The 27,310-nt window shown below is 38.5% G+C and overlaps 1 protein-coding gene across 7 annotated transcripts in view; it reads left to right on the plus strand.

The window, feature by feature from the left end:
• LOC126344938 (oxysterol-binding protein-related protein 1-like) overlaps positions 1–27,310 on the plus strand; it is a 413,895-nt gene that overhangs the window by 252,651 nt on the left and 133,934 nt on the right. For all 7 annotated transcript variants that reach the window (XM_050002065.1, XM_050002064.1, XM_050002066.1 and 4 more), the window contains 3 exons: positions 10,665–10,875; positions 21,146–21,255; positions 21,378–21,536. In XM_050002065.1, the coding sequence (XP_049858022.1) occupies positions 10,665–10,875; positions 21,146–21,255; positions 21,378–21,536 (480 nt within the window). The remainder of the gene's footprint in view (positions 1–10,664; positions 10,876–21,145; positions 21,256–21,377; positions 21,537–27,310) is intronic.

The raw sequence follows: 27,310 nt of genomic DNA on the forward strand, positions 1-27,310 counted from the left end.
GCTTCTGTACCAGGTCAGGAGGGTAGTTGCGGGATGCGAAAGCTGTTTTCAGGTTGTTGGTGTAATGGTCCAGGGATTCAGGACTGGAGCAGATTCGTTTGCCACGAAGGCCTAGGCTATAGCTGTTGTCTGTTTTGGAAGTGGGAAATGATTTGGTTACAATAATAGCGAAGAATACTTCCTGGGAGATCTGTTTGCAGATAAGGTCAATAGAGTAGTAGTGGAAGAGGAAAACCTGAAAATGGCGACTGATGAAGATTGAGCTGAAACAATTCCCATAGATATCTAGTCTGAAGAAAAAAGAGCATTTGACTTGGATTGGGTGGTAGTATTTGAAATGGTGATGTTACTGCTTTTTGTGTGGTATTACTTTGTTTGATGTTTGGATTTAAGTGTCAGACAGATGTCAACATGCTGGAAGGTGACTTGGGATTTGGATAAATTTAAAGTGAATTACAGTGTGGAAAAATAACTTAGCTGTTGGAGTAAGTCCATACAAAAATATATCACTATTGTGTATTAAAATTTCTCAGATTCATTGTAAGAGTCTTAAAAAGTAACCTGTTTTCTAATTTCCTGGTTACAAATGCATTCCTTCTTTTAAATTACAAACTTGTACTTCATTCCTGATATTGAGTGGACATTGCTAGCCTTTGTGAAGACAAACTTTTGTCATTCACTGTGAGGTATTATTAGCACTTCCATTCCTTTGCATAGAAAGGTGTATGCTAGGATTAATACATGTTCTCTTCTATTTTTTTCATGAGGCTGCCTCTGATTGACAGTTGGTGACACTCACTTAGCATAGGATTCAACATTTTCAGCAGAAAACCATGAACAAAAACTTCAAAGATAAATTGTGTTATGAAAGGAAACACACTATTCCAGCTTCCTTGTAAAAGTGATCCACAGATGAATAGAACAATGATCAACACCACCCCCACTACAGCCACCACCACCACCACCACCACCACCATTACTACTACTACTACATGTCATATAGTTTAATATTTATAAAGGGATGCATTTATAATTCATCTAGCCTGAGTTCACATAATAACACAATCTAACAACACCATTAGCAGATGGAGGCAGTTATCTTCACTTTTTTGTGTTTTTATAATTTCAGATCTTTTTTAATGGTGTACATTCTATTAAAATTTCTCTGATTGATTATATGACATGTAAAAGTTGTATGTTTTGTAATTCCTGAAGCACTGATTCTTCCATTTTTTAAAATTGTTAATTCAAATTTGAGTCTCGTGAGTCATTACACAATTCAAAAAGTGCAACTCACAGAGTGTGACTCTGCTCATTAAGATTGATTATGCAAGGTTACCATTTTCCTTTCTTCTTCTGCTATGTGTGATAAAATCTTAGGCGCTGTGTTGTGCTACAAACGGTGTTGCCATCTCTGACTGTAGCTTCCAGTCACCAGTCTAGCTGCATAAACTCACACTCTCTTTCTGCGTTGCTGTAGTTTTCTTTCTACTTTATTTTCATAAATGTGCATGCACACACCACTTGTTCACCCCACTTCCTTGCAGGCACATTTTTGTATCATTGTGCACATGACTTAGGAATTTGCAGAAAATTGTGAAATGTGTTGCAGTACAGAAATATCTAATTCTGCATCTTTCGTAACAGAGTTGAAACCATGAGGCAGTCTGGATGGTTGCTGCAATGAGGTGGTATTGCATTCCCCATCGTGTTTGATAGTATTCAAAGGCTGGGAAGCCTTATAGTGATTATAAACAATTTGGTTCAGAAAAGTGTAGCTCGAATGAGGCAGGAAGAAAGTGATAGAATTATAACAGTGACTGGTGTGGTTGATTCAGTGGCAATATGGCTTCAGAGGAGAGCAGTGCAGAAAGGAAGAAGTGTTACAGGTATGTAATATTTTATTTCAAAAAAACTAATGTTTTAATAATGTATTTTTTATTGCTTGTATTTGCAACAAACTTCTTTTTCCCCTCTGTTTTACCTTCCACTCCAGGACTGACAGGTTAGTAAAAGATTTAAAAAAAATCATTTATTTTTAAGAATCTGATACTCAGGTTCATTACTGTATGGACTATGGGATTTGTGGAGCTAGTGGCACCCGAAGACTCTCATTGTATACTGACTTTTGTTATTAAACCTTATTTCACGTTATTCCCATGTTTTTGAACTACAGATTAAACCTTCCAAGATAACTTTTGAAGCATGCAGAGATAAAAGTTCATTTCTTAGAAATCCTACCCTAGTAACTTCTTCATATTCATGATAAATATTTTACATTGGCACAAGTTTCTAAACTTTGTGGAATGTAAAGTTGCTATTTACATAATTTTTTTTTAGCATTAGAGACGAGACGTATAACTGGTGAAAGGAAATTATTGAAAGATGTATTGCGTGTGCAAATTTCAGTTCATGTATCTTTATATCTCGTATCCTAGTATACTCAGTTATGAATCACTTGAATTCAATCTGTAGTTTGGATGGTAATAATTCTTAGTTTTTGTTTAACCAGTGGTTACCAAGCACAGAAAATAACTATAGATTTCAGAAAATATGAACAATATTTCATGGCAGTCAGATACCAGAACAAGGCATACAAAAATAAATAAATATTTTAGGTTTCTTGTGCAGTAAGGACTACTATAGGTAACTGAATAAGTGAATTAAATAATTCTTATCCAGCAGAAGAAATTTTCAGTGAAATTATCAGGTGGCTGGCTATATCCTTTGTTGTCCACACAGTCAAGTCCAAGAAATCAGCTGGTGATGATGAAATATCGAATCAGGTAATAAACCAAGTAAGTGAGCAAATACTCTCACCACTGCTGGACATAGCAAACAGCTCTTTCAGAGAAGGAATTTTTCCAGAATAGCATAAGATAAGCAGGGTGGCACCAGTGTGCAAGAAAGGGGATAAGGATGACCCCAACAACTACAGACCTGTTTAACTGATATTACATTTCTCAAAACTGCTGGAAAGGCTTATGTACAATAGATTAGTTGATTATCTGGACAAATACAATGGTCTCATTCCATCACAGCACGGTTTCAGAAAGAGTGATCTGTGAGGTGCGTTTGAATATTTTATTTGGTAAAAACCTTCCATGTGAGGCAAGCGGCTAGCTTAGAGTCCTGACCACATACAATTTTAATCTTTTATAAAGGTTTATTACAATGCTCCAATATCCTCAGAATGCCATGTTTTTTTCAGTAAAGGTGTCCTGAAAATGTTGGAGCATTAAAAGATCAAAAGACGTATAGGAGGTGGAATCCAAAATTTTCGAGACTGGTGCTGCCATCTGGAAAGTAGGAGTATTAGATCTTTGCACCGCTAGGTGGCGAGATCTGCATATCTGATGAGTTAGTGTGCGGAGTGGCATTCAGTTGGGAGGATGTGTTGCGTGTCCACAGTGATTTCCGCAATACTCTGCATTTGGTGTGTGGCGATTTTACGATGGATCCGCGTACAGTACAGCAGGCCTTCGTCAGACTGCAGCTGGTGATCCAACCTTCTTGTCACAGGTTATCACCGGTGACAAGAGCTGGATTTATGGTTATGACCCAGAGTGAAAGCAACAATCGTCCCAGTGGAAGAGCCTGGGCTCTCCGAGACCCAAAGAAGTAAGACAGGTGAAGAGCAAAGTTAAGAGCATAATCATCATTTTCTTTGATACCAAGGGAATTGTGCACAAAGAATTCATGCCACCCATCCAATCAGTGAATTCTGTGTACTACTGTGAAACTTTGCGACGCCTCTGTGAAAATGTTTGGCCACGACGGCCCGAACTTTGTTGTCAACGGAACTGCCTGCTGCATCACGACAACACACCCTGTCACATGTCCTTGCTCACCAGGACCTTTTTAGCAAAAAGCAACACAGTGGTTGTACCCCACCCACCGTACTCGCCAGATTTGGCACCTTGCGACTTCATGCTCTTCCCTAAACTGAAACTCAAGTTGAAAGGCCATCGGTCCGACACACTAGAGAGGATTCAAGAAGCATCGCTGGCGGCGATAAGCACCCTCAAAGAACAGGACTTCCAGAAAACATTTGATCATTGGCAGAGGCGCTGGGACCGGTGTGTAAGGTAAGTTGTTCAACAGTGGCAGCACCAGCCCCGAAAATTTTGGATAGCACCTCGTAGGCTGTTTTTGGCACCAGGAGCAGCTTATAAATGTGCTTCATTGTAAAGGAAAAGAAGCTTTTCATTTACTGATTTTTTAATGTTGGGAAATTGTGTAATTTTAGGAAAATCAGCTTACTTTTTCAGCAGGAAATCTGAAATGTAGATAGTGATAATTTACTTAAGAATATGACTTTACAGTAGACCTTATTAATCAGCAAGTTCAGCATCTTAGAAAATAGGGATTCTACTGATACAGATAAGACATTTTTAAAAACAAAGGTACTTATGTAAACAACAAAAGATGTTGCAGGTAAAAAGGAGTCTTTAATTAAAAAAAAAACTATTAAAGAAAAGGAGAGAGTCATGATAACAGGAACAATATAGTGTATCCTAAATTAAACAAAACTATTTGGAACTGTCTTTAAGAGGACGTGTGATGGTAGAGTGATAATTTGGCAAGAGAAATGGTTTTAAAAAATAAGAGTATGAAGAAAACAAAGCAAAATTATTATGGTAGACATCAGACTTCATCTGCGAAGGTGACAGATGGCACAGTACCTACAAACTTATAAAATGTGTACTGAGGAGTCCACACATCAATGCTACACCTTCCACTACACTTCATTAAAATAGTGAGAAATTAAAAATAGAAAGAGGTTTGGGCAAAGAGATTCCAAATTATTTTTTTATTAATTCAAGATTTTCCTGCTCATGCAATGGAAACTTAATACAATAAATAACCAAGCTTTTTAACCTATAATTTGCACTTCCCAATTCCATGCTTGATACTGGTGACGTACTTAACACACCTGGCCTTCTTGAAATGTGAGCTTTTTCTCTATGTTCAATTTCTTTAAGTCATGGGTCTCAATCTTTCTAAAATTTACCTAGTTGGAATAGGAGTTGCAGCTTCACACTTATGTGTGAGTTGTCTGGAGGTCCTGCAGTGCAATGAATGGTCCTGGGGTAATACAACTCTGTGAATACAGTGATGTGCAGGCTGCTGCTGACAGAAATGAAATCTCATATGAGTACAGTGCTGTTGCTACAATTGGGAGATGAAAATGTACTAGACCAAACTTACACATGAATAAGAGAGGGAAAGATAGGCTGACTGCGGTTCTAGCAGAAAATGTACAGAGAGCCACTCTCACATAAAGTAAGATCCCTGTGGTTACTGGTGTCAGGGAGATATCTTTTATTAAGTTAGAGTCAGGATTCAGGCAACCTGTTGCGAAAGAAGTTAAAATAATGGAAGAGCAGCAGAAAATATATGACAATGGACAGAAAAGTAAGATTATCATATTTCTTCAGAATGTTAGGGGATTGAGTAATACACTAGAAGAGCTTCTTGCCTGTGTGGAAAATTTAGAAAACCCAGAAAAGATAAGACGTCCTTTGCCTATCTGAACACCCCCCCCCCCCCCCCCCCAAAAAAGAAAAGCTGGAATAATTTTTTTTTTAAACTATATGTTTTCAAATAGTTTACAAAACAACCTTATCACCTTCACAATACTCTCTCTTATAACTAATACATTTGCCTCACTGGTGCTTCCCTGTTCAAAACATTTTTTGTTGTCATCTTTAAAAATAGCTGGCAGCTCCTCCCTCATTTTTTTCTTGACTTCTTCAGAGTTGTCAAATAGGTGTTTTTTCATGCCACTTTTCATGTGTGGAAATAAGAAAAAGCCGCATGGAGGCAGGTCGGGCAAGTAAAATGCGTGGACAGCAGAACTGTGCCATTTGTAGCCAAGAATGGTCTAACAGAGATTTCCGTGTGTGCAGGTGCATTGTCGTAGTGAAAGGACCAGTCTCCCATCTTTCTTGATGAACACTTTTGTGAAATCTTCTTAAAACTTCCAAATAAAAAGTTTGATTGATGGTCTGACCTAGGGGAGCAAACTGTGAATGAGCTACACCCTTGGCATCAAAAAAGCAAATCGACATTGTTTTGATGTTCAATTTGACTTGACAACATTTTTTAGATGTCTTCCATTAGCTTGACCGTTGCATTGTTTGTGGGTTGTAACCATAGCACTATGACTCATCACCAGTAATGACCTTTGACTGAAAATCTGGATCAATTTCAAGCTGCTGTTTCAAAGCACAGCATGTTTCAACTTAACGTTCCTTTTGATTGTCAGTCAGAACCCGAGGAACAAATTTGGCAGCAACTCTTTTCATTCCCAAATCTTCCATCAAAATTCACTGAACTGAGCTCCAAGATAACCCACTAATCTCTAACAGTTAATCAAGTGTCTATCGAATATTTTCAATATTTTCATCGATTCAGGCAGTTGGTGGATGTCCGGAATGAAGTTTGTCATCAACTGACGTTCTTCCATTTTTAAATTAAGCAAACCACTCATGTGCTAGAGTTTTTCCCATAGTGTCATCTTTGTAAGCTGATTTCAATATTAAAGCAGTTTCAGCAGCATTTTTACCAAGTAGGTAACAAAATTTCACATCTGCACATTGTTCACTTAAATTTGCCCTCATAAAGAATGAAACAAGAACAAAACAGTGCAATAATGAAGACAGCAAGCCAGGTAAACAACACAGGATGCAGCACAGAACTGGCAATGAGTTGCGCTATACACGCCCAGTGGTAGAAGTGCGTACTACTCAAGCTCCACCCATGGCAATGTTATTCCGAATTTTTTTTTTTGGTACCCCCTCATAATGTCACGGTTAAAGAAATTAAATGTAAAAAAATGCATATAGAAGTAATACAGGAAAAGGAGGCGTTTTTTACATTGTATTAAGACAGAACACAAGTTCAGAAACATTGAAACAAGTAGATTTCATAGAGATCAACACATAGAAGAGTGTGCTTGTGAATTAATACTGAAAAAGAGTTGAGATTTGATTGTAATTGGAGAAAAATGATCAGAAAACCTTATTTGGATTTACAATGTGATCTCAGTTTACTTCCCAACATGCGTGGATACGGGCAGTAGCACTGTGATAATGTTTTCTTTGATGAACTTCAAAGCAAGAAATTATTCATGTTGGACAGTGTGATAAAATAAAAGGAGGTAGTGCCTCAGGAAGTGCTTACAGTTTAAAGTCACTTCAGTCAAAATCTGTTAGAATAATTAATGACTCCTGCACAAGAATGTTTACAAATAGTTTACGAGAGACGGCCTAGGAAGAAATTTTAAACGAACTAAATGCTGATGTAAAATTTAATTTGTTCCATGGTAAATTCATACCATTGTTTGAAAATAGCTTTCTTCATAAATGAATCAGAAAGAGCATTATACACCTATGTAAAAACCAATGGATCACTAGAGGGATTAAAGTATCTTGTGAAAGGAAAAGGGAAATATATCTGTTGACAAGAACTACTTAAGATTCTGCAGTAACCACACACTGCAAAAACTACTCAAAATTGCTAAGAAAAGTTATTAAAATCAAAGAACTTCCACAGTGTGTCAGAAATCAATAATTCTGACAACAGACTCAAATCTGTATTTAATGTAGTGAAATGAAATACAGAACAACAAGCCACAGAACTGAGTAGTGTTGCTGTTGATTTAAATGGAAGGGCTATAAATGACCAGTCACCAACAACAGGTATATTTAATAATAATTTCTCAAATATAGTAAAACTATAGGGACAAGCAGTTCAAGAGAACAATCAAAGAATTAGTTGAAAAAGCAACCCATGTGAAATTCAGTCGTCTGCATGTCTTCCCACTTCCCATGCTGAAATTGGAAAAAAAAATCTTTCAAAAATAAGAGCCCATCTGGATTTGGTGGTGTTTCAGACAGAATACTGAAGGCATTTTCCCATATAATAAGTGCTTCTTTTCTGAAATATGTAATACATCACTAACTCAGGGTATTTTTCTAGAGAAATTAAAATATACCATCACTAAACCTCTCTATAAGAAAGATAACTGGAGAGATGTAAGTAATTACCAACCTGTTTCAGTACTATCATCATTTATGAAAGCTTTTGAGATGATGATGATGCATTTGAGAATAATATCACATTGAAGCAACATCAAAATTCTTAGGTGTCCATATTGATGAGAATTTAAACTGGAAAAAATGCATTTTGGAACTGCTAAAACAACTTAGTTCAGCCCCATTTAGACTTTTGTTCAATGCAAATCTTTGGGAGAGACAAATTGGTAAGTTAATGTGTCTTGTGTATCCTCATTCAAAAATTTCACATGGAATAATGATACAGGAAATTCATTTTCCAGAAGGAAAGTCTTATTAGCTTAAAAATGTGCTGTAAGAGTAATACATGGTGCCCACCCAAACTCATCTTGCAGACATTTGTTTAAGCTGTTAGGCAGTTTGACTACTACTTCACAGTATATTCATTATGCTGCAAAGGTTATTGCAAATAACACACTGTCATTCAAAAGGACAGTGATGTATGCAGTTACAATACAAAAGGCATACTTTAGTCTACCTTGAGGTTGTCATTAGCACAAGAAGTGGTGCACAGTGCTACCACTTAAATTTGATCACTTAACCAAAGTATGACAACATTAAATTTGAAAACAAGCTGAAAAGGTTTCTCCTTGACAATTCCTTCTATTCTGTAGAACAACGATTTTTGTAATGCGTGGGTAGAAATTACTAATTCACAACCATATTAAAATAAATTAAAAAGTAAGAAAACTGCTTGCATGTGGTCAGCCTGTAGTGACATTTACATACAAATGAGTAATGTGAGTATAAAATGACTCATTCTGCATCATAACAATTACTCATTCAAATGGTGCATGGAACAGGAAAATAACTAGCCACTGAATGTGTCTTCTTGGATGTCAAGGTCATGAAATGTCAGTAAATTCCAGCATAGATCTAGAGACTTTGCAGCACCATTTTCTGACAGCCATGACTCAGATATTTAGGAATGTAAGGCACCGGCAGTGCTTAATATTGTGTAATAACTTGATTATGTGGTTTGTGAACAGTGTCAGTTTACAACTTCTGAAATTTTTGTACCTAGTTTTCAATTTTGAGACCTACTCTTTGTGCCATTATATGTTTTGGAACCTTGTGAATTGAGAATAGTGTGTAGGGTGAATGCCCAAGGGTTTTGTGACTTTGCCACTTTGGCAACAATACTGGAAAAATTACTACTATAGTTTGATATCTAAATTGCTATTTTTTAAGTACTGTGAGTGACTTTTATTTTGCTGCCTATTAAACATTTTTGCTTAATGTTAGTAGCAGTAATAATACCAGTCTTATTTCTTACAAATTCTACACTATTGTTGTGACATTCTCATGCTGCTGACATTGTCCTCATTTCATTATACTGTTAGATTATTAGTGCTGTTGTGGCTTTGACATTTGGTAAGCTTCTTGAAGACAAGGAGTGGTACTGCAACAAAGACAAGGTTTAGCACTTCTACTACCGTGACATGTCTCGGGAACAAAATGTTAGTAAAATTACTTGATCTGAATCATACAATTTTTACCATCAGAGGTACATATGACAACTGTTGTTTAATCACTTGAAACTTTTACTAGGTGCCTCTACTACATGCCGATTCAAGTATGCTGAAAAACTGTCATCTGCACAGAAGAATTAGTTAGGTCGGAGTTCTTGCTTTTGTAAATGATGTCCCAATGTTTGGCATTTTTGTAGTTGTGGATGTGACAGAAGAATATGCTAACATCACACTTAAAAAAGAAAAACATTTTAGATAATGAGAAATTGTGTTATAGGTATGACCCCAAAACCAGTCAGCAATCAAGCCAGTGGAAAACTGCTTCATCATCAAGACTGAATAAACCAAAACAAGTGAGAACCAAGATAAAAACAATGTATATTTCTTTTACGTAAAGAACATAGGCCACCATGACTCTCTCACAAACATCATAGTCAACCTGTTTTCAAATGCTTAATTCCTTGTGTAAGGAGAAATTTGTCTGCATTGTGTTAATCAAAGAATAGGTTCTCCCACCACGACAATGTTCCCAGCCGCATAGTGATGAATGTTGGATAGTTTTTTTTCCCAATTACAAGATAACATTGCTTCCTGCAACTGTCTACCTTACTGGATCTGTCCACTTGTGGCTATTCCTATTCTTAAGAATGAAACAGACATAAAGTGGAAGTGGCTTCAGGACATAGAAGAAGTGAAATAGATTTTTTTTTAAATGCGCGAAAGATGTTTACAGAAACTAACAAACGATGGTCAGTTGACACATTCAGAACAGTATTTGGTAGGTGGTGTTTAGCAGTTGAACCCATCACAAAATTCCTTCTGCCTGGAGGAATTCAATACTTACATTTATATTTTTATATTTTACATTCTCATTACACCTGATAAAATTTCTGCTAGATCATGTGTGATATGTGTTTGTACCACAGACATCTACTTTATGCACAGTGCAGACTAAGTTAATTATTTCACTGAATGATATGGAAAGGAAGTGTGTCTCCTTCATAACATATGACCATTTTGAGATACACATTATACAACTATGCCTGTCAATACTTTATTTTTCAGCAATTCATTGACCACCATTTAACACATATATTTGTTTTATTTACAGACAATGTTTGCCTGTCCCAATGTTCAGTCGAAATGATTTTTCATTGTGGTCTGTGCTGAAGAACTGCATTGGAAAAGAACTAAGCAAGATAACAATGCCAGTGATTTTTAACGAGCCTCTCAGCTTTTTGCAGCGGATGGTTGAGTATATGGAATATGCTCACCTCCTACAACGGGCATCTGAGGCAACTGATCCAGTTTCTCGTATGCAGGTAAGAGTCACCAAAAAACCATGTAACACACACACACACACACACACACACACACACACACACACACACACACACACACACACTTGCACACGCACACGCACATGCACAAGCACAGACACTGATGAGATGTTCCCATATTCTTAGTTAAAGAAATATATATTTTACATTGGATTACTTAAAAAAAAGTATTTTTTTCAGCAGATGTGTATGTGTACTCAGTACCTTGAACAGAGATCTATGCATCTCCATGTCCTCCTTGACATCTTGTGGATCATCTCAGGATTTATCCTTTGGAAGGCTTCCTCAACACTTTTGCACAATTCTTCATTAGTCTTGTATCTACAATGATCCACAAATTACTTGATTTGTCCCTGTGATGAATTAGCTGGCTTGCTAATGTACAGGCTTCATGATGTACATTCCAATAGAGCTGAAGATGTTGTTGAATCATTCCCATTTCTGTGATCTCAAAATTGTTCATTATGAAATTTACCTGCTTGCATAGCAAAGTTTGCCATATATTAGTCTACATCTGTGTATTTACTCTGCAATCCACACTTATGTGCTTGGCAGTTGGTTCATTGAACAAGTTTCAGACCATTTCTCTGTCCTTCCACTCTCAAACAGTATGTAGGACAAACAAGCACCTACATCTTTTCATGTGAGCTCTGATTTCACTTATTTTGTTATGAGGTCATTTCTCCCCATGCAGGTGTAAATCAAATAAATATGTTCACACACAGAGAAGAAAGATTGTGGCTGAAATTTCATGTAAAGGTCTGGCCACAATGAGAAACACTTGTTTTAATGATTACCACTCCAACTCACATATTTTATCCATGACACTATCTCCCCTATATTGCAATAATATAAAATGAGCTGCCAGTCTATGAACTTCTTTGATGGTCTCCATCAATCATATTTGGTAATGATCCCATACCTCGCAGTAACACTCCAGGAGAGGACAGAAAAGCATAGTGTAGGCAGTCTGTGCTGTAACCAAACATGATCCGTGGTTCCCTTGTCTTGTAGCTATGTTTTGCAGCATGTCCAAATAAGAATTTCCATTCACCTACCATTAAATAAAACGAAGGTCTGAATAGGTACTGTTATGACAGCCCAGCCTGTATCATGATGTGAGGTGCATTGTTTTCCAGTTCTTGCACCTATCGGTAATATTTATTTGGTGAGTATACCACAGTGCTCCTGAGTGAACCACAGTATATCATACATTCATCAGAAAATAGTACTCTTGAATGAGATATTACATTTGGATATTGATTGAATGACAACACCACACATTCCCTCGTGCATTTTCTTAGTTCCATTATGTGACCTGTCTTGTACACTGCTTTAAACAAATGTCCATTTCTTGCAGCCAGGCAGAGTGAATTTATGAGGGAGCCTTACCAAAACAGAGACACTAATAAGACCAGTACTTAGTTCTCCAATTATGCAAAATCAAGAGGCATAGAGGGACTTCTTGGACACGTTGTTTGTACTGAAATAACAAGTTTTTTGGAGGAATGGATTTCAAACCCTCATGATTTCATCAAGATTTATTTTTTTCTGTCATTTCCCTAAATGAGCAGGTGAAGTTGGGAATTTTCTGTGTTCTGCAGGATGTATAGTTAAGGTGATAGGATTCGGATTTTGTTTCTTCAAGGGGTGTGGCTTGTTTTGGCAATAGCTCTATGTTAGTAGCTTGCAGAGCTGATCCCTAGCTGACTAGGTCTGTGGGAAATGGAATAGATTTGGCTAAGTTTGTTTTATAAGGTGACAAAAAATAACATAGTTTCTAGAATGAGATTTTCACTCTGTCCCAAGTTCGAGTCTCGGTCCGGCACACAGTTTTAATCTGCCAGGAAGTTTCAGTAACATAGTTTCTGCTGAAAATCAAGTAAATAGAAGATTATTGTTTAATACTCTATTGATGGTATCATTAACCTGGTAATTTTATTTATGTAACTATGTCCTTCCTGCATTTAGGCATCAAATATGAGACTTTTGGCTCCAGTGAATTGAAAATTGTTGGCAATTGAATAGGGGTGCAGGAAACACCTATTTCCTTGTTCAGACATCTGTTCATGAGTTTTATGACTGTAATGAGGTGGCAGTAGGGTTAATATCAATATGTAGTAGCAGACACTCATCAGCATTGCCTCGCAGGTGCAAGAGGCACAGATGATTGTTATTAAAACAATTTTATGAATGTAGGTGTGAAGGGGGATTGCTTTTTACACCTCAATTTTTTTTTTTTTTTTTTTTTTTTTTTTTTTTTTTTTTTTTTTTTTTTTTTTTTGCTAATTTTGGAATAATTACTTGTGCAGCATATTCCTGGACCACATCAATAAAGACAATCAGTGCTCTTTACCAGTCATGTAGAGGAAAGGAACATTTTATCACCAGGTCTTAATTTCTTTCTGGAATTAAGATCTATCTTTTATGCAAGTAGACTTCTGTTGGCAAGGAATGCCATTTTGCTTATGTTAATCTGATTTTCGTGTCATATTTGCTTTGTCCATCATGTGTCATTTTGCCTTCAAGGTAGCAAAGTACATTCACTCTGCCTACCTTGTTGTCCCCAATTCTGTTTTTAAGTTTATTACTAATCTCATTTCTCATTCTCCTCATTGCTGTTTTCTTTCTTTAGTTTACTCTCAGTCCATGGTGGTGCTCATTAGAGTGTTCATTATATTCAGTAGTTCCTGCAATTCTTCATCACTTTCACTGAGAATAGCAATGTCATCACCAAATCTTATTCTTGATAACTATGCATTCTGAATTTTAATTTCATTTCTGAACCATTCTTTTATTTCCCACATCATATAACATATACTTAATTTTTTTCGTTCTTCTGTGTATTAATCTTTTCAGCAGCGTGGGTGCAGAGATGTTGAGCTGATTGTTTGATAGTTCTTGCACCTATATGTTCTTGCTACCTGAAGGAGTTTAAGGATGGTACTTTTCCATACTTAAACTTTTGGTACTTTTACAAAAGTCTGATGGTATGTCTCCAGACACAAGTACTTTGCAAGCCAACTTGAATAATTGTTTATTTGCCACTTTACCCAATGATTTTAGAAATTATGAAGAAATGTTATTTATGCCTCCCACTTGATATTTGATCACAAGTCTTCCAAACTATTGTTAAACTCTAATACTGGATCTCCATCTTCATATTATCAGACAGTTCTTTGCCCTCATAGAGGCCTTCACTTATCATTAGTAATGTACAATTTCACAGTTGACTTGGAGTTCATGACTATGTCTGTCTCCATTCAACTTGAATTTCCTAATCCATTGCATGGAGTGCTGTTTCATTTTATGTAACACTTTGTACCTTTTGTTCTGTCTTCTCATTTCCTATATATATATATCCCTCCCTCATGCTGAAGAAACCAGTTCAGAGTTCTCAGAATTAGAGTTTTCTATTATATAAAATATTTGTGCCTGTCTACTTTGCTACAGTTGTGCTCATTTCCATGGCTGCTAAATAAATACTCCTTTTCTCTGTTATATGCAGTTCTGTACAAATTGATCTTGGACCCACTATTGTAGTTTACAAGCAAATTAGACAACAGATTTGTTACCTGGTGTCTCAAAACTGACAGTAATTTGAATGAGGAGCTTTCTTATGCTATGTAATGAATGGAGTGGGGTCAACTGCTTGAAATATATTGACTTGTGTTTAGACTATCTGCAGATGAGAGGTGCAGTGCAACAGTTGCATTGTTTGTCAAGTGTGTAATGGGGTGCAAGACTGTTAAGATGAAATGGCAAAATGTGATTGGTTGCATTCCTGTGTATTGCGGTGTGACAATGTGCAAATATTAATTTTGTTGTTCTTACTTTTATCCTTGATCATGAGTCCTTTGATTCTTGTTGGAGCTCTGCTCCACTGGTACTTGTGTTGTTGTTAAGGAAAGGTAAACCATATTTTTAAACTTCTATCAAATATACAAGAAGTCCAGTTTTAATTAATAACTTATGTATCAACTCATCAAATACACATCACGAAACAAATTATAACAAGCTCTTCCATCAGTGCTCAAGGACAGTCACAGAATGAGTCTTAAAAGAAAATCTCATATTTTTGCATGACTTAATCACTATTGTTCATGGATGTGTATACATTTTCTTAGGAATTCTGTACATCATCAGAGCAGGCCAGTGATCTCTGGAACTTCTGTTTCAGTGTTCAAGCAGGTATTTGCTCTTGCACAGCTGCTGCGATCATTCTCCCATGGTGAAGGCATTTGATTTGCCACATGGAAATAAAAAATAACAACCCACACAATATCTGCACTTTTACATATGACATCTTGTATTATAATTTTCAGTCATGTGTTTCATACGATGCTAAGGAGATGTAGGAATATATATCACTCCTCTGGAGTGGTATGTATCACCACACTATCTAGCATCATGTGTGAAAAAAATTCAATTTTTCAGGTGTGTCACAAAAGACTGTGCTACAATTTTTACTAGTTATCGTAGATTACCCTAACGTACTTGGAATTAATTTCAACATTGCAGGAGAAAGATAACCACATTGGACTAAGTGTCCTTTGATTCTTTTGCAGTCACATGACTGAGTAATATCTTCCCAGTTTTCAAGTCACATTATTTCAAAGAAAATACTTGAGATTTCAACAGTACTTGAGATTTCAACAGCTGTCTTGGTCATCAAAAGGAGGAGAAAATCAAACTCCTGACTGCCAAGGCTGGCACAGTGTTTTACTTATATAGGCAGGACAGCAGTGTCTGGAGCCTCTCTGAAAGGTTCCATATTGTGCTTCTATGCCTGTATAAACTGAACACTATGCCTGCAGTTAGTAAGTTTTTTTAACACCTATTGACAATGGCAGAGACAGCTTTTACAATGAGTGGAGGACTGTGTGCTAAAGTTAATGCAAGCTGGTGGATACTGTGTTGGGTTATTTCCAATTAAATGAAAATGACTCTATTGGTTGAAATAACATAGAAATTGACCCAGAATGGCTATATTAAACTATTGGATAAACAGATTATACTGTTTGCCTCTCATCTTTACGAAGTTGGTAATATTATCAGCTTTCTTTCCTGATGATGTTGCTTGGTATGATAAATATTTAGGGGCAAACACACATCTGGAATAGCTCACAACGACCCCAAATTTGAACCAACACTGAAAACCCTGTGGGACTTTATGGTACAATACTCCATATGCCAGGTTTGACATCCCCATATTCTGGCCAAGTTGTACAAGTGTTAATGGAAAGAATGGTTGGAGATTGCTTTAATCTACATCCAGAAACTTTTCCAGTCCATGTGACAGTGAATCACAATTGTTATGAAGGATTGCAATATGATAGATGCTGGTAAGACAATTGTTTTTCTCACAAGCTAATATGTGAACTATCTTTTATTTAATATACAGCAAGTGGACGTAGTCCTCTTACTAACTTCTCAAGTATAATTAAAGCTGATGCAAAAATGAGAAATGACATATTGAATAACAAGATGGACAACATGGTAGCATTTTGTAAGTGTTAAAAAATGTACAAGGGAACCATAGAGCCTGGTGTCCATGAACAAACATTCAGCATCAACCTAACTTTGCAAGCAGATATTCCAAAAGCCAGGGAGAAACGCGTAAGTCAGAGAGCACAACTGCTCGAAGAATTCACAAACGAAAAGCCCACGACTGTAGGACATTCAAACAAGAGCTCAGGCTGAAGCCAGCAAGTGACTGATTCCAGAATCATCACAGTCAGACCAGAAGTGTTAAGATTCCACATGTACTGCCCAGTGTATGCAACTCTCATGCTGCTCATGGCAGAGTTGCAGATCACTCTGACTCTTGAACACGTACAACTCCTCACCTGACATGCCAGCATCTGGCAGGAATACCAAATCCCTCTACCCTTTAAGAGGCATGTAGGGTCAAAAATGCCCAGATCTGTACTGGAGTAGGAGAGTCAAGGTATGGGAGATGACAGGATCTCCTCCAGAGGTTCCTCGTGGGTGTTCTCTGATGGGACATCAAGGGCAATGCTGGGGGTGGTGATAGGCTGATACTCAACCTGAGGGTCACCGTAGAGGACGGATGAGGACTGGGGGGACAGCAGCCGTGAGTGAGGTACTCCATCTCCATCAGGTCATGATACCTTCCTATGCAATTATTTTTTGTGAAAGACTGGTTGTACAAGCCAAGGGCGCAGTTAAATGGTGAGCAGTGCACAGGTTGTTGGAACATTGGTGGGTGCCACCTCGTGCTTGGAGCTGTGTGTGATTGGTTCCTTTGCCTGCATGAATGTTGCCATTAGGACTTGAATGTGATGCCCTTTGCTCTGTCTGACAAAGCTGTAACTGGTTAGTGTGCTGCATCACCTGCTGCTGACTCTCTGCCACAATATAAAGTTGTTGGCACTTATTTTCCACCACTATGTCTTGCAGCCAGCCTGATGTCCACCCGAAAAAGTGTGCCTAGACAGTGGAATCTTTCTGATACCATGGCATGGCCCTTGTGTGAGGGGCTATGACTTTGAGTCCACTAGTTCAAAGAGACCACAAGGCATATGGCCATGAAGCACCTCAGCCAGACTATGCACATTGATTGGAGTTTCTCAGTAAAATTCCAAAAGATGAGATAGATTTTACTCTCTAGGGACCTCTGAGGCCGTCCTATTCAGTTCCATTCAGTTGTGATTTATATGTCGTCACCAACTGCTTGACCTACACATTAGATGCAAATGGTCAGATTTGAATACCATTTTGGTAGCAGAATGCTTAAGATTCCTCTGACACAAAGTAGTGTACCATTGACTGAGATCAGGTTGTGTATGTTAATCTCCACTGTTACAATGGCTCCATCCAAACATCTGTCCATATCATGCTCACTAACTGACAACTGTACCTGGAGTTTTATAGGTGCCATCCATTCCACACTAAAAAGTATCTCCCTTAGAGTTTGGCCAACCCTGTATGGTAGACCTCCAGTGGTGACAAGCCCCTGCCAACTATGCTGAACGACTAAGGCCTTCACAGACAGGCATTACCTCCCAAACATAGCCTTCAATTGGATTTGCCATGTCGTATCTACACTTGATAGTCCTCTGATCATCCCCAGAACCAGGTGCAAAGAATCATCCCCCTGCCCACCCAAATCATCACCCAGTATTATGCCAGACTGGAACAACTTAATATATTCTTTACCAGGGTTTCGGCTATTTATTATCGTGCTCAGAAATAAGGAACATCTGAGTCATAGATCTTCCCCCCTCCACCCCCCTCCCCACCCCCCATCCCCAAATTTTCCCAAAGTGGTTTTTCTGTCACCCACATAATCTGCCCAAAATTTTAATGCATCCTGATCACACCTACTCCTTCGCAAGGGGGAGGAGGAGTGGCACTGGCTCCCATCTCCTCCCAATCTAGAGTACATATTTTTTTTCATTACAGATTCCTCAAACATGTCTAGATACAATTTCCTGTGATTCCAGTAAACCTACTGTAAAATGTAGGTCTTGTGACATGACACATCTTACACAAATTTTTGCAGGCAGCCATGCTCCCAATCCCATGCCCACACGGGTCATATCCCAGTGGAAGGCACAGGTGCATAATGTGTCATCCTATCAGGGGCAATGCCTACTTTGAAAGCAGTTATGTTACATATGTGTTTTTGTGTAACAGAGAGAGTGGTAATTCATACTCATTAGAAAGAAACTTCCACATGGGAAAAATATATTAAAAACAAAGATTCCAAGACTTACCAATCGGGAAAGCGCCGAAAGCGCTGGTAGACAGGCACAATAAAATAACACACAAACACACACACAAAATTACGAGCTTTCGCAACCGACGGTTGCTTCGTCAGGAAAGAGGGAAGGAAAAGGAAAGATGAAAGGATGTGGGTTTTAAGGGAGAGGGTAAGGAGTCATTCCAATCCTGGGATTGGAATGACTCCTTACCCTTGAAATATGTCTGCTTGTGTCTGTATATGTATGGATGGATATATGTGTGTGTGTGTGTGTGTGTGTGTGTGTGTGTGTGTGTGTGTGTGTGTGTGTGTGTGTATGCTAGTATATACCTATCCTTTTTTCCCCCTAAGGTAAGTCTTTCTGCTCCTGGGATTGGAATGACTCCTTACCCTCTCCCTTAAAACCCACATCCTTTCGTCTTTCCCTCTCCTTCCCTCTTTCCTGAAGAAGCAACCGTTGGTTGCGAAAGCTAGAAATTTTGTGTGTGTGTTTGTGTGTTATTTTATTGTGCCTGTCTACCGACGCTTACCCGCTTGGTAAGTCTTGGAATCTTTGTCTGTGTATGTGCGGGGTGTGTGCGAGTGTACACCTGTCCTTTTTTCCACTTAATGTAAGTCTTTCCGCTCCCGGGATTGGAATGACTCCTTACCCTCTCCCTTAAAACCCACATCCTTTCGTCTTTCCCTCTCCTTCCCTCTTTCCTAAAGAAGCAACCGTCGGTTGTGAAAGCTTGAAATTCTGTGTGTGTGTTTTATTTATTGTGCCTGTCTACCGGCACTTTCCCGCTTGGTAAGTCTTGGAATCTTTGTTTTTTATATATATATATTTCCAACTTGCTTATCATTAATTTTGATATTGTGCTGTTTGTGAAAACTGCAGCACCCAGAGGAAATGGCCTGAGTCACTGCAAAATCAGGGAATGTGTACAACAGTGTAACAATAAAAAGTGATTAATATTGTGGGGAGATGGCATGCATGAAGGCACAGCAACATCTCTTTTGTCCAACTGGACAGGCCAGTTTTAAGCCACACTCAGTTGGTACAGAGTCATCAAAAATGGAAGCATGCAAGCAAGTGCCAGTATGCCTCGCTGATGTCAATGAGCATTCAATATCAGTATATGAGTGAGTTTGAACTTGACTGAATGATTGGCCTCTGGGAAATGGTCTTGTCATTCTGTGACAATGAGGCTTGTTCAGGGTATGCTGCCACAACAGTGGTACATATATGGAACCAGTGGATAGAAGGGGATCATCCACAATAATAAGCAGTTACTGGGCCACACAATGTGACAACAATGTGGAGGGACTGCCATCTTGTCCACATAGCCATAAGCAACAGAACAGCTTCGTCCCCAATGGTGGCTTGACATTAGAATTCTGCAACATGCATGGACAAATCTGCATTGATGGTTTGATGCTGTCTGATGATGGCTGGACTGATGGAACGTATGCCATTGGGTTGGCTTCAAGATAACAGAAACCACCAACCCCTCAGGTGATCCAAGACACATGAACAGCATCACTGGCATGCTGAGTGGCAAAATGGTGTGCCTTCAAACGAGTCATCCTTCAGCTTGCCCTAACTGATGGCCATGTGCATGTTAGATTTTTCTGTGGTGAATGCAGTTCTGCAAGCTGCACTGTTGAGTGGCATGAAGTAAAAATACCAAATATACTGGCTTGTGGTGCCATTCACTATAAAATGTGATCTCATCTCATAAGTATTAAGGGCAACTAGAGGAGTAGCCACTACTTCAGGGAGGTTTTAGAGTTTAAGGCACTGGCTGCTGGGCCTCCTGCAGGCTGCTCTAAATGCTCTATTTCAGGGTAACAGTGTTTGCCCACATGATGAGGAATATGCAAGTCTTCTCAAAGAAAGACAGGTATTGCTATGATCCGGGCCTGCTCATTTGCCAGACAAGTCCCACATCAAATATGTCTTGGATATGTTCAGTCGGCAGTTTCTTTGTTTTGATCCTCCTGCAACTCTTGTCAGTGCTTTGTGGATGTGCCTACAAACTGTGTGGCAGCACCTCTGGGCATTATTTAACTCCAAGCAATGATGTCTGCAGATTCTGATTGCAGCAGGTGGCAGCTTCGCACAATACTGAATTTTTATGGCCTAAGTCCAGGTACAGTTCTGTAATTCTAATTATTTGTGTATTGCCAATTCTCTAATATGTGAAATAAATTTTATTTTAATCATGTCTTCTCCTTGTGCTGCATTTTTCACAAATATTTTGTGTGTATCCATTTCTGAACCCAGCTTGTTTCTTTGCCAAATTAAAATGTAATATTTTTCTTTGCAGTTGCTGATAATTTTATTAAATATCTTGTTCATTATATAGTGGATCCTGATAGGGCTATAGTTTTAATGTCTTACTCCTCACTTGCCGGTAAAAAGTACCTCACTTTTTAAATGCCATATTATTTCTCACAAGACAATGAATGCATGCTTCAAGTTGCTGAGAATGAAAATTTGATTAATTTTGTATTCATATTTTATTACTAATTTTTCAGTATGTGGCAGCGTTTGCTGTAAGTGCACTTGCGTCTAATTGGGAACGTCTGGGCAAACCATTCAATCCACTGCTTGGTGAAACATACGAGTTGGAGAGAGATGGATACAGGTATTTTAGTAAAAGTCAATCCTTCTGTCACAAATACAAGCAGAATATTTATTTTAAATCAGTTGCTGATCAGTCATTACTTCTGTTATAGAGTCATTAAATCTGTCATACTTCTGTTATAGAGTGATCTGTGAGCAAGTTAGTCACCATCCTCCAGTCTCTGCCTTTCATGCAGATTCTAAGGATTTCATTTTTCATGGTTCCATACATCCTAAACTAAAATTCTGGGGAAAAAGTGTTGAAATCCAGCCGAAAGGTGTTGTTACTGTAGAATTGCCTAGGTGAGTATATCTTTGATAGTAATCATATTAATATCTTATCTCTCAGACGTTGTTTGCATTATTAAAGTCTGTCTCACAGGTGCATGCAACACCAGTGTAACAATAAACTCCAGCAAAATTTCATCTTCTCTGGAAACAAAAGTTTTTAGGCATATGACTTAAAAATAACTTCAGATGGCATACACACAAACACACACAAATATATATATATATATATATATATATATATATATATATATATATATATATATATATATATATATATATATGTCATAGTCTACTGTTACTCTCTGTTAAAGGAAGTTTTAGCATGGTCCAAATTGCCTACTTTGCTCAATTCCATAGCATACTACTGTACAGAATTATATTCAGGGGTAATACACCACCTACTCACTCATTTTCCTAACCCAGAAAAGAACTGTAAGAGTAATGCCACATGCTAGATATACATATTCTTTTGTATCCCGCCTGGATAGGCGGTGTGTGGGTCTGCTCCTGTGAACTGCTTCTGTAATATAGGCTGAGAGTGAAGGAAGTGAGTAGGAGCAGGAGAGGTGAAGCACTTCAAATATCAAATGCACACATAACTTTGGCTAGGATGAGCACATAGGTGTGAATCCATAGTCCATGTCTAGTCCTGTGAAGTTAGGATGACTGTTCAGTATAATGTCAAAACTAACAAATAGTCGTTGCTGTCCAAACTTCATCTAAACGTAACTAATACAAAGTCTCAATAGCAAGCAATGTTTCCAGGCCATCTGCTCTTGATGAAAACTGGACCAGCAGTGCAGGCAGGGGCACACGTGCCGTAGGTGTGTGCAGCGTAGGCACCATCGGTGGAGTCATGGGCTGTGACGGCGGTAGCTGTGAAGCATCCAGTTCTGCCGGAAAAGAACCAGCGGCAGAAAACAGAGGACGGCACAAACGGATCTGGTGTCAGAGAGACCAGAAATTACAAACAAGGTGTGGCCAAGCTGGCAAAGAATGCGCCCCTGCTCCCAGCGCTGCCTGCCAGAGAAAACACGATAGAAAACCAAATCGTACTGCACCAAGCCAGAATGAGGCAAACAAGTGGGAGCGCGCAGCAGCGGGTGCAACAGCTGCAATAACGACCGATGTGTGCGGTCATGTAGCAGTTCCACTGGGGAACGGGTGCCACGTGATTGGGAATGATATGAAGCAAGGAAAGTCCATTGCATTTGCTTGCAAGAGTGCGTGGCATGCAACTTGTTCATCTGCGACTTAAATATATGCACAAAGTGTTCAGCCTCGCCGTTCGATGTTCAGCCTCGCCGTTCGACTGGGGGTGGAATGGGGCTGAGGTCAGATGGCGAATGCCATTAGCAATGCAGAACACTTCAAACTCGGAAACTCGGAGGGCAGAAACTGGGGGCCATTGTCAGAGACAATGACTTCAGGAAGGCTCTCAATGCAAAAAAATAGATGTCAAAGTCCGAAGAGTATGGGCAGATGTGGTAGAAGACATAGGTACAACAAAAAGAAAGTTGCTGTAAGAATCTATGACTATCAACCAGCGCGTGTCCCAGAAAGGACTCAAAAAATCATACGCAGTAGGAGTTGGCCACATAAAGAAGCGCTGGCGGGGAGCAGATTGGCGCTCCATGAAAGAGCGGCAATTAGCGAGCAAATTCTCAATTTGGTTATCAATACCGACCCAAGTGCAGTGATGACACGCTAATTGCTGAGGGAGCTGCAGTTTGTAGTGTGACAAGTCCATTCACAGCAGCAAACAGCTGCATCATTTGCTGAGCCTGAAACCGTAAAATATCGGACAGTGAAGCCTGTTCCTGTTGTGAAGCCATCGTTGACACAAAATGATTTCTTAGAGCGAAGGGTGGGAGTGCACATTCACTCAGTCACACAGAGATAGCACAAAAAAGATAAAGCAGTACCTAGCAAAAAAACATAGGTAAGAGGAGGAAAAAAAAATCATCCCATCCTCGTCGCCGCCTCTTTTGTGTGTGTGTGTGTGTGTGTGTGTGTGTGTGTGTGTGTGTGTGTGTGTGTGTGTCCTGCCTGGATAGGCAGTGCGTGGGTCAGCTCCTGTGAACTGCTTCTGTAATATGGACTGAGAGTGAAGGAAGCGAGTAGGAGCAGGAAATGTGAAGCACTTCGGTATTGCATGTAACTTTAACACTTTTAATAGAGTCAAAAACACAAGTAAATAGCAAATGCATACTTATCTTTGGCTAGGATGAGCACATAGCTTGTGAAGCCATAGTCCATGTCTAATACTGTGAAGTTAGGATGACTGTTCTGTATAATTTCAAAACTAACAAATACTTCTTGCTGTCCAAACTTTATCTGTATGTAATAATTCAAAGTCTCAGTAGCAAGCTAGCCCACTCGGTAGTAGAAGTGACATCTCCAGGGCATCTGCTCTTGATAAAAAATGGGCAAAATCCAGGCAGCACTCCCTGAGCTCCACAGCATCGGCCAGAGGGTGCTGTGGTCAGCGTAGTTAGTCTTCTCTCATAGTGCCAACTTATGAGAGCATGCACATACATTGTGGCATCATAACTATCAACACAACATATTCTTTCAAACCCCTCTGTCAAAAGTCCAAGACAGAAAGTATGAAATGTGCGAATCACCAGTGTTACATGTTAAATGACAACAAAAACAAAATTACATCATTATTACTAGAGGAAGCTCAATCATTGTAAATGAAATATGAGAAATTACACTCTTGAGTATTATTAAATGTTGTTACACTAATTTTCCAGAGGAGTGTGAACATAAGAGGGAGGTGTGGGAGGCGAGAAGGGCTATGACTGATAATCGCTCCAAATGATGAATTGTATGTTAAATGCGAATGAATGATAATAAAATAAGGCAATACATTTGGGATCATAAAACAAGTGCTGTTGTCGTCTATTTAGATAGTCACAGAAGAGAATTATAGAAACTTTACAATAGTAGCAGGTTTTATTACAGTAGTTGCTTGTGGCTATTGGAGGGGGTGAGGTGGACATAATTATTGTAATTAGGCCCTGATAAATAAGTGCATGATAATATTTGTTGGAACAATAATCTTAGAAGATTAGCTTGAATGGTATGAGTGATTTATATAAAATAAAAAAAATGATTGTAATGATCTCATCTGGTGTCATGATCTACTAGATTGGTTAAGCATTAATCCCTTGAATTGGGAACCTAAATACATTTTGTGGACTGTGAGAATCTACACAGGCGATATATGGAATTCTATGAGGATCTTTCTGCTGAAATGAGTGAGTTGGAATAGATCAAAAACTACAACCTTTCCTGTTTGAAAGGAAAAATGAAGTTGTATGGTGATACGTGAAACAGTAGAAGGCTAAATGAATATTTCAGTATAGTGTGTGTTGTTTATGAAGCCATTGAGAAGGCAAAGGAAAAAGCACTAATAAATTTCTGGCTGTTTCTTGTAACTGAGTTATTGGAAACTCACTGGAACAGAAAGTGATGTAGGATTCTGTTTCAAAGAGTGTTTGAGTATGTTGCACATTGACTTTTAAGTATTAATGTATTTTTTAAATATGGTAAAAGTCTATTGAAAGGGTCTTGAAAATTTCATTAATTTTGTATAAATGATTCCTCCACTGGAATGAATTAAGTAAAAGACTGTATTCCTTAACCAGCGAGCCATATGAAACCCCAGCTTGAAGGGTTAACGAGAAAGTTCAGAAGCCAACAGTTTTTTTTTTTTTAGACTCAAATTTAAAGCATGCTTGTGGAGCTAATGAGAACTATCATCATATTGCAGTATAAATATTGTTGGCAATATCCTGAGCTTTTATAACAGCATTATCAACAAAGGAAGTGAAATGAGTAGCAATACCAGATAGCATTATTTTATGTCTGTATGTTGATCAGAAATGAAATTAGGATGAAAATATCAGAGTACTTGGAAAAGAATGAAAACAAGAAGATATAACCTCTGAATGTTAACCACAGTGTATAATAGCTCATTCATTCATATCTTTTGTTATGGCATAATGTTCTGGGATGCAAATGCGTAGAAAATGAAAAATATGTTCAGAATGCAAAAGGGCCACCAGCATAATAATTAGAAGTATCAGAATGGCCTTCTGAATATTCTTTAAAAGCTGGAAACTTTTGACAGCTCCAAGTGAATACATCTTATGAAGTATAGTCTGTAAGGAAAAGTATGTACTAGTATTAATCAAACATCACTATACATAGTCATCAAACCAGGAATAATGGCTGCTTGTAATCACGCAGAAAAAAAAATAAAGATCAAATCCAAACCACTAGGTTTTATCAAGCAGTAAAGTTGTGGAACATACAGTCAAAAGATACTCAAGACATGGAAGAACTATGCAAGGCTAACAAATGGCATAAAATGTGTTTCTTAAATAATAGATTAAGAAGTACATACCATAGAAATTGTTCCTGTTGCAAATAAATATCTAGACTGACCAACAACAGAATAACCAAAGAGGTCAATGTATGTCTGCAATAATCACAGTGCATTTATAGTTTTCTAAATTATTACATGCAGTGGGAAAAATAGCTTGTATCACCTAGAGCAGTATTGTTTGTCATTTGTATTGTTTGAATGAATGCTCTCTTTCTTTTTGATCATGCATACCTTTTGCTATAAAAGAGTAATGGAAAGTCTTGTGTCAAATTTCAATAATGGAAAGAGTAAACTTAGCAACTCATCATATAGCTGAGGCATATTGTGGTCAGTAGGCATATAAACAAGACTAAAAATTTTGCTAAGCTTTCAGATGATGCCCTTTAGAGTTAAATAGTACAGATTACACTTATGCATACCAGAATGGCCACATTGCCATAGTTGACTGCATTCTATTGGTGCTGCAGCTTGACTGGAGTGAATGATTGTATTGGATGGTGTGGCTGAGGAGAGAAATTAGGTGGAGAGGTATTTTGAGCTATGTGGCTCACAGCCAGGAAAAGGAGGCAACAAACAGATCAGTTAGGAATGTGGTACTAGTGAGCTCATCCCAGCACAGGCAGGAAGAGTTGCATGTGGCCCATAATAATGTGGAAGAGATGTGTGGGAATAGAATACAGAACAGGGGAAGAAAGAGATGGCAGAGACAATGATGTGAGAGTAAATTAACTGAAGTGGAGAACATGAGGACAGTGTTAGAGACTGGTGTGGGACAGAGTCTAGTAAAGACTGAGGCCAGGTCTCAGTAAAATGGAGAGCATAGAACTAGGGACATACTTGTTGGTAGGTGTGGAAAACGGTCTAATAGAGATTGAGATCTGGTGTCAAACTCCAATATCTTCCATCCCATAGCTATGTTCTTCCACCTCTGTCCCCATATTCCCCATTTTACTTTTCTAGGCTCAGATCATCCTCTCTGTCGTCTCTCTCATCCCTTATTCTTCCTCCCACTTTCAGCCCACTTTTTCACATCGTTATGGGCCACATAAAATTTCCCCTGCCCTATCTCATCCACATGATGCCTCTCCCTCCCCAGCCATCTGCCAGCCTTCCCTCCAAACCTCTTTCCTTTTCTCCATCTCCTTTCTCCTTTTATTCCAGTTGAATTGCAGCATCGGTATACTGTAGTTGTCCAGGACAATGTAGTTATCCAGGTGTATGTGTGTTATTTACTAATTAACTTTGAAGAAGGACGTGTGTGGGAGGGAGGGAGGGGCGGGGGAGGGGGGGCGGAGGGAGGAGCACGTGCGCGCGCGCTCACACACATACACACACCCACACACACACACACACACACACACACACACACACAAAATTCTATTTATGT

This window comes from Schistocerca gregaria, chromosome 1 (assembly GCF_023897955.1).
Source record: "Schistocerca gregaria isolate iqSchGreg1 chromosome 1, iqSchGreg1.2, whole genome shotgun sequence".
NCBI lineage: Eukaryota > Metazoa > Arthropoda > Insecta > Orthoptera > Acrididae > Schistocerca > Schistocerca gregaria.